The following is a 15240-nucleotide window of genomic DNA, read 5'->3' as shown; positions in this document are numbered from 1 at the left end:
AGCTCCAGAACTAGTAAGCAAGTTTAGTAAGGTCTTACAGATAGGAGATCAGTAAGTAAAAATCAGTTGATTTTTCTGTATACTGGCCAAGAACAATCCAAAAATTAAATAATTCCATTCACATCAAAAAGTACTGAAGATCTTTTTAAAAGAAGTACAAGACATATATTACAAACACAAGACATTGCATTGCAAGGAGCAATTAAAGAAAAACTAAATAAAAAGTTCATGTTTATGGACTAGAAGATTCAATATTATTAAAATGGCAATCATCATAAAATCAATCTACAAATTCAATACAATGACTACTAAATCCTAGTAGGCTTTTTTTTTAATTGTTTTTAATGTTTATTTATTTTTGAGACAGAGACAGAGCGCAAGTGGGGGAGGGGCAGAGAGAGAGAGGGAGACACAGAATCTGAAAGAGGCTCCAGGCTCTGAGCTGTCAGCACAGAGCCCAACGCGGGGCTTGAACCCAAGAACCGTGAGATCATGACCTGAGCTGAAGTCAGACGCTTAACCGACTGAGCCACCCAGGTGCCCCAAGGGTTTTTTGTTTTTTTTTTAAACAGAAACTGACAAGCTGGTCTTAAAATGTATATGAAAATGCAAAAGACCTAGAATAGCCAAAGCCATTTTGAAATAGGATAATAAATGTTATGGACTTAAACTATCTAATTTCAAACTATAAAGTTTGAGTGATCAAGACAGAATAGTAGTGGTGTAAACATGGAAATATAGACCAATGGACCAGAAACAGAACCCCATATATGGTCCAATGATTTTTGACAAAGGTGCCAACCTAATTCAATGGGAATAGTCTTTTCAACAAAGGGGGCTGAAACATTTAGATATCTATATCCAAAAAATTGAACCTCAACCCTATCTCATACGATAAACTAAATCATGCACATAAATATAAGAGGTAAAGCTGTTTTAAGAATAAACTAAGAAAACATAGAAAATCTTGTGACAGAAAAGGATTCTTAGATATGACTCCAAAAGCATCAACCAAAGAAAAAATTCATAAATGTGAGCTTCATCAAAATTTAACACTTTCACTTTCCAAAAAATACCATTAAGAAAATGAAAAGATAAGTCACAACCTGGAAGAAAATATTTTCAAAAGATAGATCTAATAAGAGACTTGCATAGGAAATATTTCAAGCACTTGTCCAATGCATTAGTAGAAAGATAAACAACCCAATTTTTTAAAAGTGGACAAAAGATTTAAACACACATTTCAAAGAAATTATATGAATGTCAAACAACCACCAGAAAAGATGCCCATTATCATTGGTCATTAGGGGCATATAATTTTAAAGCCATAACGAGATAAAATAACACATCTACTAGAATGGCTAGAATAGGCAAAACAAAACAAAAAAAGCGTGGACATGGATGTGGAAAAACTAGAAACCTCTTCGTACACTGCTTGTGGGATTGTCAAATGGTGTAGCCACTTGGAAGACCGTTCAGCAATATCTTTAAAAGTTAAACATATACCTACTATACAATCATTTCTATAATTTGGCATCTAGCCAGGAGAAATGAAAACATATCCACAAAAAGACTTGCACTCAAATGTTCGTTCATAGTAGCACTTTCAAATAGCCCAAAACTACAAAAATAAACAAAACGAATGGATTAAAAAAACATATTCTAGGAATCCGTTTATATAAAATTTTAGAAAAGATAAAACTATAAAAACAGAACACAGATCAATGATTGCCTGGGGCAACCAGTGGTAGAGAGAATTAATGGAAACAGACAAAATTTTTATGGATGATGAAAATATTCTAAACCTAGATTTTGGTTAAGGTTGAACTGTAGAAATTTACTAAAATTCATTCAATTGTACACTTAACCTTGAGGAATTTAATGGTATGTAAGTTATATCTCAATGAAGCCGTTTTTAAGCCTCTCTAGAAGGCTTTGAAAATAAAATTGTTCAGGAAAAGAAAGACAGGTTGACAGAGTACAAATACAGAGTGCAAATAAAGTAATGACAAATAGAGTGATGTAGGCTTCTCATCAACAATGATACAAGTCATGGTGGCTACAGTTGATAGTACTCTATTATATGACTGAAATTTGCTAAAAGTTGAACTTAGGCGTTATCACACACACACACACACACAAAAAAGGTGAAGATGTGAGATGATGGATGTGTTAACTAACTTGACTGTGGGGATCCTTTCACAATATATACGTATATTCTCACATCGTACACTTTAAACATATTCCAATTTTATTTGTCAATTATATCTTAATAAAGCTGGGGAAAAACAATACATAAAATAAAAATATTAACCAATTTTTTTGTCTTTTAAAGTTTATTTATTTTGAGAGATAAAGAGAACATGTGTGTGCAACCTGAAGAAGGGGCAGAGAGAGAGAGGGAGAGAGAAAATCCCAAGCAGGCTCCATGCTGTCAGCACAGAGCCCAACACTGAGCTCGATCCCATGGACTGTGAGATCATGACCTGAGCAGAAATCAAGACTCAGACACTTAACTGACTTAGCCACCCAGGCGCCCTGGCTAATATTTTTCACCCAAAGTTTTCAGATATAAGGTAAAAATTGCAATTATCCTTTCATTTTGTAGCCAGCTTTGTCATTAATTCAGGGGTAAGGACAAAACAGCGACCTTTACAGAGATGACTGTCTCAAGTTAATTCCCCGTAGATTCTCACTGAAACAACTACTGAAGGATGAACTTCAGCAAAACAGAAAATGCACCCAGAAGAGTAGAATGCAAAGGCAATTTTCCAAGAAATTAGAAAACATGTTAGTAAATCTCAGCGTTAAGAAAAAAAGTATGCGGAATATAAGGACCTGGTAGAACTAAAATATTATAAAAATATTAGTAGAAATAAAATGAAGAATGATCACATGGAGAATGCCAAGGAAAGTTCAGAGCTAAGTTAGAGCAGTCCAAGATCCCTTTGTGTTATTCAGGGGCAAGACAGATAAAATTGAATTTTAAACGTTAAAAAGTATAAATTACAATATGTGGTTTTAAATATTAGGGTAACCAGAGGTGCCTGGGTGGCTCAGTCGGTTAAGCATCCAACTTCAGCTCCGGTCATTATCTCAAGGTCCGTGAATTCGAGCCCCGCGTCGGGCTCTGTACTGACAGCTCAGAGCCTGGAGCCTGCTTCAGATTCTGTGTCTCCCTCTCTCTGCCCCTCCCCTGCTTGCACTCTCTCCCTCAAAAATAAACATTCAAAAATATTAAAAATAAATAAATGTTAGGGTAACCACTGTGTTTGATAGCTTTTAAGCCAATAGAAATAAAGGGAGAAGAGAGAAAATTCAATTCAATAGAAAGCAGAAAAAAGAAGAAAAAAGAAGCAAAGGCAATATAGTAAATATATAGTAAACACAAAGTACAAAATAAATTGGTAGAAGCACACATGTATATGAAATGCCAACAACTATAAATGGGATTAAACATAATACTAAAGTATAGAAACTCTAAGATTGAATTTCAATATATCTATCCATATCCTATTTATAAAAGGCATAACTAAAAAATGACATAAAATGGCTAAAAAGAGACTACTGTTTCTTTTACTACAACAACAAAGATAATCTGAAAAACCTCCCAGTACCATTCTATAAATGTTGGAGAATATGGCACGTTCCTTTTGAATGCATAGATGAGCTCACACACACACAAAAAAAAGGAAATAGGAGAAAAAAAAAATGGAATGGCAATCATCAAAATCCTGAGGCTACATTTATGGGGTCCAGGGCCTTGGACTTTAAAGCCCATGTCAATCAGGAGGTGAGGAGATGATTCCATAGGGCTGAGTGAAATGAAGAATTCAAAGTGAGGCCCCTTGTGTGAAGCTAAAACCCAAGACCAGCTCTATCCTCAAGCAGATAAGGACCAGAAGTGACAGGCACAGGAAGTTGTGTCAAGAAAGATCATCTGTCTTAGCCAGGATGCTGGGCACAGAAAAAGTTGCTTCCAAGACTTTGTAAGCTACCCAGCCCATGGTTTGGGGTTTTGATTTCACACAGTTTGTGGAATGCAAGAGTGCTTAATCCAAAAAAGTGGGCCAAGCTGGTAAGATCCTACGGGCAAAGGCAAACTTCAAACTACTCTAGCAGAGGTGCACACCTGCAAGCCGGCTGCACAGGGCTCCCACAAAATCCCTTTGCCAGCACACAGTACCCACTGTCCCCCTTTCAAGGTGGCCATTCGGCCACTAAAGTACCACATGGGGACAGTAAAACAGGAATCTGTGGGCAAGTTACTTCCTGCAACGTGTCATGAAATTATGTTCACAAATGGCAGCTTGGGTGCCTAGAGAGTCATAAACAAAGAGTGTAGCAGGCATCTAGCAAGAAGCAGTGAGGAAACAGGTAAAGAGGCACTAATGACTTAAATCTGCACTGCTCTTCTAAGCGGACTTACAACTCAGAACTGGCAAGCCCAGCCCTGCTCACAAGGCTGATCGCTTCACCCCAATTCCTTGTTTTTGTAGACAAGGAGACCCCCAACACCACATTACCTGAGCAGAAGAGATGGGGGTGGGAGGAAACCCACACCTTATCTTCCACCAGCCACGGTGGCCATGACCGGAGCTCCCAGACATTGTGCTCCCTCAGCCAACATCAGCATTAACATCAGTACCTTTTTCGTTTGTAATATTTAATAAGTGAGACACACTTCATAGGGTTAAGCTCAGTCTTTATTTGTACTCTGACCTCACTCCAACAAGGCTTTGGGGCATCCTTAGAGATGCATGGAATTGTTATACTTTTAGATAAAAAGTTACCCGGGGTTCTAACAAGGTTAACACATACTGCTTAGCTTATAGAACTTACATAATGACATTAACAAGAGTGCTTCTAAAGTTTTCTCGTTCTTTATGTGGAAATTTGCTCTTGGATTTGGAAGTAGATGGTCCAGCATAATTATCCTCCATTTGGTCTAGTATTTTGCCCTTTTTGCCAAAATGTTCCATGTATTCAGCTTGAATTTTTTTTTAAAAAAAGCATAAGTTAGTCATCTAAAAAGCTAAAACATTTAAGTGGTTAGAATAAAATGCTAAAGCAACTTTCAAGAAAAATCTACACACTGTAAGTTCTCAAGTTACCGTAAGTACAATTACCTTTCTTTCAGTCTTAGGAAGTTAAACATAATAGAAACCTTTGACTATTTCAAGAATATTCATTTATATTTTGATTAATATGCTAATAACTCTAGTTTTCAATTAATTTACATAGAACCTTCTTAAAATGAAGATTAAAAATATGATTAAAATAACACAAAACTATCTCAAAATTTAAAGAACCATGATGAAAAAAATGTTAATATTCAATGTAATCAATCTGAGGACTCAATAAAATAAAAAGTAAAAAAATATTAAAATGACTAATTTGGAAGCAAAATTTACAACTTCTTAAAATCGCTCTCAGAAAAAAAAGGCTTTCATGCAGAGGCAAATTCTGACTACAATAAATCGAAGTTTTAACATAAACACCAATTCTTAAAATATCAGCTTTTATAGCATTTACAACAGCCTGAAATAATTACGAACTGGAATCAGTTATTTTACAAGGGAAAACATTTGGGATAAATTTTCCTACTTGACATAAATGTCATTTCAGTTTTACAATTTCACTACTCTCAACTAAAATGTTGTACGATTTTTTTTTTTTCCCTCTAGAGAATTTCCTTAAGTCTAAGTTGGAATAAAGTTCTTACCATAGGACTGTTCATTTTTAACGCTAAACTGTTCAGGAATCTCATCAGCCTGCTTTACAGTCAAATGGAATGACGGAGCTGCCTGCTGCCACTGGGGCTTTGTGCTCACCTGGAACAGGAAATGCAAACAGCATTAATCAACAAGGTCAGAAAAAAACAAAACAAACAAAAAAACCCACTTTTTTTTTTCATGAAATGCAGGAGACATTTTCTCAAACAAATCCGGACATCTGGAAAGAAGGCACACTCCACAGCAAACCTTGTTCAAGCCTGTGAATGGCTGTGGCGTGTGACATTTGGGAGACATTACCAAAGGCTCTGATGCTAGTTTGATGCGGGCATCTGTTACATAACACTAGGGTGGGCATTCCGGAGAGCCTCCTCCCCTCCCCCCCAAACATTGGCAAGTGATTTTTAGGCCTTCCATTTTAATGAGAAGGACTCTCTGCTGGGCTCCAATGCTAATGAGCTTCTCTGCATTCCAGCTCCAAAAGATCTTCCTGTTCTCATAGCTTTAAGCAGTTGTCTCGTACTTCGGCAACTCACGGATTTATTCCACACTCGAAGGCAGGGTTCATATATTCTTATACTTAAAAGACGTAGGCAGATCTCATAAAAGAGGGAGGAAGGCTAGTGATGATGGCTAATTGGCACTCAGCTTCAGTGCTGGGGAACAAGAGAAGCTGGTGGGGACTGTGGCAGACAGGAAAACAGCTAGGTCTTCTAAAAAGACAACAAAAATTAGCTCAGGCCAATTACTGCAATACCAGAACACAGACCCACTGCTGCTGGAACCTAGGACTTATCGAGAAACCCAGATGGGTGGATTTGAAAGTAAAATACACATTTTACAGACGACAGAATCTCTATCTTCCTCTCGGATCCAGACCACGTTGATAGAAAGCCCATACTTGCACAGGCTTCTTCCTACTTTTTACTCTCTGCAATCCTTACTCCTGCTCCCAAATGAACTTATTTCTGGCTCTTCTTTCGCAGGAAAACAAGCTAAGGCAACTTAAAGATCCATGCTCTTCCATTCTGACTGCCTTTCCATTCCTTTAGTCTCATCTTGCTCCATAAAGGACTTAATATTTGTGGGGGTGCTATGAGTGAGGAGTGTAGAGAGGGTGAGAAAAGACAAAACAAATAAAAAAAACCTGTTGTTTTTTTTTTGAGAATGGGAGTTACCAGTGCTGAGTCACCCTTGATTTCAACTACAGGGATCTTCTCTAGAAGCATGAAGCCTTGTAGTGAAAAATCATTCTAGGTCTTAACTACTGCTGGAAAATTTCATCCAAGTGTAAACCTTAATATTCAAATGAAAGTAGTTTGCTGTTTTTTTTAAGTCAATGGGTTTATAAGAACATCTCTTGAAAATATTATTTTCCTTGTAACATATAAAACACAGAGAATGCTGAGGAAAAAAAACCTAAGATACATATGAACATAAAACCAGGCTTAAAGCAGCCAACAAAAGTGTTGTAGACTATTATATGCCACCAACAGGAAAGGATTATTATGCAACTCAGCCACTGAATAGTAAATAAGAAAATTTAGGTTTACATTTCTAAACCCTCTATGCTAACCAGACACAATGAACTCAGGATAATATTTTTTTTTTGGAGGGGGGGTTAAAATTTGTTGAGTTTTCAAAAGAAAATGTCTATTTTATTTCAAGTCTTGTCTTTTAAACTATAAAATCTACAATAGATTTTGTAGAACTAGGGAAAGCATTCTATGGCTGAATTTTACAGAACTTGGCATGATACTCCGGTGTCATCCACAAAAACATGTTTTTAATTAAAATTTGTGTTTTGGGGGCACCTGGGTGGCTCAGTCGGTTGAGCATCCGACTTCGGCTCAGGTCATGATCTCGTGGTCCGTGAGTTTGAGCCCCACATCAGGCTGTGTGCTGACAGCTCAGAGCCTGGAGCCTGTTTCGGATTCTGTGTCTCCCTCTCTCTCTGACGCTCCCCCATTCATGCTCTGTCTCTCCCTGTCTCAAAAATAAATAAAATAAAATAAAATAAAATTTGTGTTTTGTAGGGGCACCTGGGTGTCTCAGTAGGTTAAGTATCCGACTTCAGCTTGGTGATGATATCACAGCTTGTGGGTTCGAGCCCCATGTCAGGCTCTGTGCTGACAGCTCAGAGTCTGGAGCCTGATTCAGATTCTGATCTCCCTCTCCCTCTGGCACTTCCCTGCTTGTGCTCTCTCTGTCTCTCAAAAATGAATAAATTTTCAACATTTATATTTTGTAATATTCAAAATCTTTCATTTAAGAACATTAACTCTTAAGTTTCCCAGGTGAAAACTGTCATCCATTTAAAATTATCAGGAATCTTCTGTACATAAAGCAACACAAATTCGGGGCGCCTGAATGGCTCAGTCAGTTGGGAGGCCGACTTCAGCTCAGGTCATGATCTCATGCTCCATGAGTTCGAGCCCTGCGTCGGGCTCTGTGCTGACAGCTCAGAGCCTGGAGCCTGTTTCGGATTCTGTGTCTCCCTCTCTCTGACCCTCCCCCGTTCATGCTTTGTCTCTCTCTGTCTCAAAAATAAATAAATGTTAAAAAAAAAATTAAAAAAAAAAAAAGCAACACAAATTCAATTTTATAATTTGTTTGTAGCTTTTAAATTATCTTTCAAAAAAATAATCTTTAGATAAACCTCGAAAGCGTTATGCTAAATAAAGCCAGGCCTCAAAGGACAAATGTATGGTTCCACTTACACAAGCTACCTGGAGCAGTCCAACACATAAAGACAGAGAGTAGAATGCTAGCTGCCATGGGCTCAGGACACAAAGGAGATACTGTTTAATGGGCACAGAGCTTCAGTTTGCAAAGATGAAAAGCGTTCTGGAGATGGAGGACAGTGATGGACGCACAACAATGTGAATGCCCTTAATGCCACTGAGCTATGGTTCAATTAAAAATAGTTAGAATGGTAAGTTTTTTGTTAGGTGTCTTTTATCACAGTTAGAAAAAAATACTGTTTGCATTGAACCTCCACCTAAATCCAACTTCCAGAGGTCACAAGGGGACAGCTCGATGGCATTAAACTCCACATTACTAGCAAAGTCACTGGTAAAATTTATTACAGTGAAGCATATCATATCCAGCACTTACCAAATGAAAGAGTCTACGAACTGCCTCTACCATAGCACATTGATAATCTAAACATAATAATTTTTAAAAGGATACCAAGATCTAAGGACTCTTCTGCAGCATAGTGTTTCAGTGCCGGAAGATACAGCTCAAAGAAACCAACTCTTCTCATTTTCAAACACAGGAACTGCAGCTCACAGAGATAAATGATCCTTTCAGATACTAAAGCCATTAGGGACAAAGCTGTACCCTGAGACCTCACTTCCTAACTCCAATACTGATAAACTTTCTGCTAGCCCATCTTGGAAATTCTTTTATCTGGAATATTGAAATACTCTTGACATACCAGGAAATTATAGCTTACAGTTACTTTAAGATAGTTATTTTTCCTAATATGTGTACCTCATAGAATTTCTCCAACAGAAAATAATCAAATGGAGACCAAAATTCAAAATCTGATGTTCAGTTACTTATTTACAAGTTTGAAAGACATTTTCAAAATGGCAAAGATCCAGTATATAGGTAAATTACCGTAGCCAACTGGGGTAAAACTCTTCCTGGGGTCTTGCCTTTTTCTTTGCTGGCTGACTTATCCTGCATGAAAAATAGGAGGAAAACTGTTCACTCTTAATGGCACAATTGATTCACTCAACCAATTTTACAGAGGATCTACTGCAAGGTATAGGTCATCAAAAACATTCAAAGACCAACTTTAAACTTCTCATCATTTGTCTTAGAGTGACTTCCTTTGTAGCAAGGAAAGAAAGAAAGGTGGTATCCCACAATACTTAGAAAGCTTTGAAAAGTGTGCAAAACTTCTTACCCATCACATCTACTTTTGGGAATTTACTTGAACCCAGCTAGTGTCCAGGGCTTGCTCAGCTCTACCACCCTTCTCTATCACTAAAATAACACTTTTGTTCTATTGACAACTGTGGTGTTCCGCTTCCTAAGGTAACGACGCATTCGTGTTAATGTGCCCTCAAGTTGCCGTAAGTCACATTTATACTTTTCAGGGAAAAGCATTGCTATCCCCTTGGAATAGAGGGGAAGGGCATGGTAGGAATGTCATCTACATAATGAAAAGCACTGTGGAGAACGATCCTTTGGTCGGTAAAACAGGTAGGAGTTGTGCCTCAGCCACTGATCGATTTATTGCCTCCCCACTTTGAATCTATGTTTTTTAACCTGCTTTGTGATTCCCGAGCAGGACTCTATCAACATTTCTCCAGCTGGCCCAACATTATAGAGGATTCAAAAGAACACTAAGAGAACTTTTCTTCCTGGTTCCAGGGTTTTTCCCCCTGTTTGCTCCATGGAGTGCCTATCAGTAGTCAGCATCCTTTCCCCTGGGCATCTTCCCAGCCTGTGGCAGACACCCTTCAGCAGGTTTCACTGACATCCCTATAGGCATCTTCCCAGGAAGTTTCCCTTACATCATAAAGGGAGACATCATTTCAAACTTTTTAGCATGCAAGTAGGTGGTCTACTCAACTCCCAGCCTGCAGCATCTCTGCAAACATCTTTGCCGCCCAAGTGGGCCACAGCCAACCCATCTCCAAGAGGTCTTAGTCTAAGCTTTGAGGAAAGGATGGCTCTTCCAAGTTTCTCCCTTGACCACTCTGCCTTAGACATAGAAGGAGTGGCTGTTCCTTATGTCTATTCTTCTATTCTTGAAAGCTATGTTGTCTAAAACAGCATCCACTAGCCGCCTGCAACTATCAACACCTTTAAATGTCACTCACCTGAAGTGAGACATGTTTCAGAGTGTATGTTTGGGGCGCCTGGGTGGCTCAGTCGGTTAAGTGTCTGACTTTGGCTCAGGTCATGATCTTGCAGTTTGTGAGTTCGAGCCCCACATCGGGCTCTGTGCTGACAGCTCAGAGCCGGGAGCCTGCTTCCGATTCTGTGTCTCCCCCTCTCTCTGCCCCTCCCCTGCTCATGCTCTAGTGTCTCAATAATAAATAAACATTAAAAAAACAAAGAGTATATGTTTAAGTATATATTAAATATATACTGGATGTTGAAGTCTTAGTACGTAAAACAAGAAATAGGATTAGAATATATTTTATAATGATCATGCTATGTGTTGCATATTTGTTCTAAGAAGTTTACATGAATTATCTCATTTAATTCTCTTTAAAACTCTAAGGTAGTGTGCCACTTTTGTGCATATTGTATAGATAAGGACTCTTTATAGGACATCTTTGCCCCTACAAAGCACACAGTCTAGTTAATATTAAAAACTATATGCTTTCATCCTGGAAGGGAGATGGTGTAGAGCAGAGTATTCACAGACAGTTTCAAAGAGGGAAAGGATGAAAGCCAAGCCTTGAGGCATAGTTGGATCTCCACAGAAAAGGACAGCAATGGGCTTATTGAAGACAGAGGGAACATTCATGAACGAGGACTTGGAAGCTAAATGAGTACATCAGGCTTAGGAGAGGACATTGGGGTCAAAGGTAAAGGGACTTGGCCCAACCGAAGTGTAAAGTATAACCACTGTCTTATTGCACAATGATTTACCGAACACCTACCATGTGCTGGGTTTTCTTTCAGACACTGGATCTACAGTCACTGACAGGACAAAGCCTATTCCTTCTTGGAGCTTACATTCTCGTGGGTATAAACAGCCATTTCAGAAAAAAAATCATTATATATAATATATATTATATACATATAATATATATTTTATATATTATATATAAGTAATACATAATAGACATTATATATTATTATATATATAATGTAAGCAAGTAATAAGTACAATGGAGAAAAATAAAATTGGGTAAAGAGATAGCAAAAGGTAGAGAAGCGCTAAGTTAGATGGGGTAGTGAGACCACTTTGTAGAGGTTTTGTTTGAGTAGGAACCCAAATCAAGAGTGAGGAAAAGCTGGATGGGGGGGGGGGGGGTTGCTGCTATATTATGAAGCATAAGTGTTTGGGGCTTGACTGGCCTGGTTGGTAACAGAGAGCCACTGTAATCCTCTTGAGGTGACCTCAAGTCCCAGTTTGCTGGGACAGTCCCAGCATATAGCTCTTTCCCAAGCATAATTAGTAGGAATTTCACTCTCAATGGCATCTCAGTTTGGGTGATAAATTCTATTTTTATCTTATTTACCATACAAGGCCATTCAAAGGGATTTTTTATAAATGGTCCTTACAACAGTAAACAAGATATACAAGGAGGAGACTAGAGTTGGCAAGGAGAATAATTTAGTGGTTTTTAAAATTAATCCAGGCAACAGGAGATATGGGCCTTAATTTAGAGAAAATGCCAGGAACTGACGGTCACCATAACCTTCCCAGGACATGGTCTGATCATACTGCTGCCTGCTCAGAAATATCAGAAAGCCCCCTATTAAAGCAGGCACAAGTCATCACCCTGGTTTTCAAAGCCTCCTCAATACGCCCTGAACCACATCATTTCCCAGCTTCTCTTGGTTACTCTGTAGCCACAGGACTTGTGCTGGCCCATGAAATATGAGCACTGACGTGTAAGATGTATAAGAGCTGCTGTGCCTTCTCTACTCTCCCGCCCCTGCTACCTGCAGTGAGGGGACCCCATGTTCACAGTGGCATAGGTAGAGGGTGGAAGGGGACTCTCTGACCCACATCAGACTTCATGCAAGGAAGGGGCAATCTCTGTTGGGTTAAGTCTCTAAAATTTGGGGGTCTGGTAGGTCAGCTGGTAATAAATATGCTAACAAAGAGACCCATCAGTTTGTCCCCTCAGTACTTCCTTGTTACAGTCCAGCTCTTTCTTCAAGACCAAGATCAAAAAAGTTTAGATTTTCTTTAACTCCAATTGCAAGTGGTCTCTTTGAATAGGAATAGCACTCTTTTGGTAATTCGTTTATTGTTTAAACCATGCCTGAAATAGAATGTGTATGTGTGTCTATCCTGCTCTCCCAGCCCTTCATCCCACTCCATCTCAACCTACTAATTCAGTCTTATAGAGCTGGATAAATGGGTTTTAATTTTAACTTTATCTTAGAAACAAAATTGGTTAACCAAGCCCCCCCCAAAAGTGTAACTAAAGAAAACAAAATTTTAAAAAATGTTTAAAAAAAGAAAAAAGTTGCAACGAGCTTCAAACAGTAATTACCAAAGTGCAACATCAAATCAGGTGAATATCCAGTGCTGTACTACAAACATTTTCTACAATTCCTAGCGAACCCCAGGATGTGGAAGGAAACATGAGCATTAAGTTTGCAAGCTGAAATGTGCAACAGGTATCTCAAAGTGGAAGGCTTTCTGTTAGCAAGAATGAGGTATGGTAAGAATGAGGTTGTAGACAATAGAGAGAAAAGGTTGTGACATATGGTCCAAGTGACCTGGAATGTTCACACCAAGACAGAAGGAATTCATGTGAGGTCTACTGTATAGCAGCCATCACAGATGTACAGAACACGTTGCTCAACCCCAGCCTCTTACACAAACATTCACTCTAAGTCATTCTGAGTTAGAATCTCTACACCACCCATTCTGCATGCTGAGCCATCAACCCCAGTCCTGTCAACACCTTTTTTACCCTTTTTGCCCTGGGTAAACAGTGAGGGCCTTCATGTTTCCTTATATTGCAGTACAGAATATACGTCTAATAGAATATTTTATATGTAGTGGTTCTCTGGCTAACCAAAAAGAACAGCCACACAGAAGCCAAAATACCACCTAACTAAGGTTGCTCTTCAATAAGATCAGACGGGTAGACTTTAAATTAGTATCTACATACTTTTGCTGACAAGTAGTTCTATTTTAGTCTGCAGTTTCCTAACCAGTGATGACCTAGGCATATGCTACCCTTACCCTCTTCTTTGGCAGTCTTGTGAGAAGGGCCCTAAGGGACTTCAAATGACAAATCTTGTGCCTTACATCCTTTCCCATCCTCCTGGCTTTGCCTCTGATTCCACACATGGTTGTAGTGAACAGTTCTCGGCTGGCTTCAATTCACATAGAATGACAGTGTTTCACCTCAAGAAAATGTCCTTTGCTTTCTGCTGTGGGGTTTCTCCAATGCCATATAATGGGACTCTCAAGGTAGCCCATTCTGCACACATATAGGAGGAACCAGAAGTGGGTGAAAGTTAACAATCCCAGGAGTAACCTCCACCTATGTGGGATGAGAGTTGATGGATAAATGCTACTCCCTAATCATATTCAGGTCAACAATTTCAGGAAGCAGTGTATAAGCTCCTCAGAAGGTCATGGCAGGATCACTGCCAGTTAATGTGGCAATGAACTTACTGACACATGCTCAGATTGGCTTTTCTTTCTTCCTGGTTTTACTCTCCTTAATCTCTTATTTCTGCTTCCTGGGATCACTTCCCAAATAAAGTGCATACAAGTCCTTTTTTCAGGCTCTTCTTTCACAGGTAATAAGCTAAGACATCTTAAAAATCAATGCTCTTCCATCCTTCTGTCTGCCCTTCCATTCTTTCACTCCCATCGTGCTCCATAAAGGATTTAGGACGTCCGAGTGCTACAAGTGTGGTGTGCAGGAAGGAGGAGAATCTGGTCACCAGTTCACGGACATTGGGAACCACCAGTGCTGAATCATCCTTGATTTCAACTACAGAAGCATGAAAGTCTATAATGAAAATCATTCTAGGTCTTAACTACAGCTACAAAAATGCCATCTAAGTGCAAACCTTAATATTCAGATGACAATATTTTTTACTCAATGGATTACTTTTAAAAAATCTCTTAAAAGTATTACTTATCTTTAAAAAGCCCTACAACCCAAAAAGATACAAAGAAAAATACGAAGATACAGTCTAATAACAACATAGTATATGGTTTAAATCAGGCAACAAAATCATTTTATACATTTGATGGCTACAAAGAATTATTTGTTTCAGCCATTGAATATTTGTTCAGTAAGTAAATTTAAATTTTGTTGAGATTTCCAAGCGTATATACTAGTAACATAAAAATAAAACTAATGGCAATTGGTTTTCCAGTTTTAAAATTTGTTAAATTTTTAAAGGGAAAATATCTATTTCGGATCTTAGTCTTTAAAACTAGAAAGCAGAGAGATTTGCACAACTAAAAAAAAAAAAGATGCTATGATTTTATTATTTTATAGAACTCAGTATGGTAATCTTGGCATTATCAATAAAAACAGTCACGATCACAACACGTACTTTGAAATGTTCAAGAACATTCGCTAACAAAATTTCATTTGAGATTTTTAAGCTGAAAAAGTCTTTCTTATTATTAGGAATCATCTCTGCATGAAGCAATCCAGATTTTATAGTTCATTCTGAGTTTTTAGAAGATATTTCAAAACAAATAATGTTTGCATTGAACCTCTACTCACACTCAACTTCCAGGAATCACCAGAGTGTCACTCAATTAAACACAACATAAAAGTACTAGAGAGTACATTTTATTGCAGTAAAATCT

General features: G+C 38.3%; 1 protein-coding gene across 1 annotated transcript in view; it reads right to left on the bottom strand.

Moving 5' to 3' along the window:
- The window catches only part of DNAH7 (dynein axonemal heavy chain 7), a 263621-nt gene that overhangs the window by 234466 nt on the left and 13915 nt on the right, over positions 1–15240 (bottom strand). Inside the window, exons 4-6 of the mRNA XM_053906776.1 lie at positions 9363–9425; positions 5726–5834; positions 4843–4990 (exon numbers count right to left, since the gene is read on the bottom strand). Of these exons, the coding sequence (XP_053762751.1) occupies positions 4843–4990; positions 5726–5834; positions 9363–9425 (320 nt within the window). The remainder of the gene's footprint in view (positions 1–4842; positions 4991–5725; positions 5835–9362; positions 9426–15240) is intronic.

The sequence above is a fragment of the Panthera pardus genome, unplaced genomic scaffold (genome assembly GCF_024362965.1).
Source record: "Panthera pardus isolate Hobbes unplaced genomic scaffold, ASM2436296v1 HiC_scaffold_10, whole genome shotgun sequence".
Classification (NCBI taxonomy): Eukaryota; Metazoa; Chordata; class Mammalia; order Carnivora; family Felidae; genus Panthera; species Panthera pardus.
Note: the sequence above shows the minus strand (reverse complement) of the source record. Positions and strands in the feature narration are given on the sequence as shown.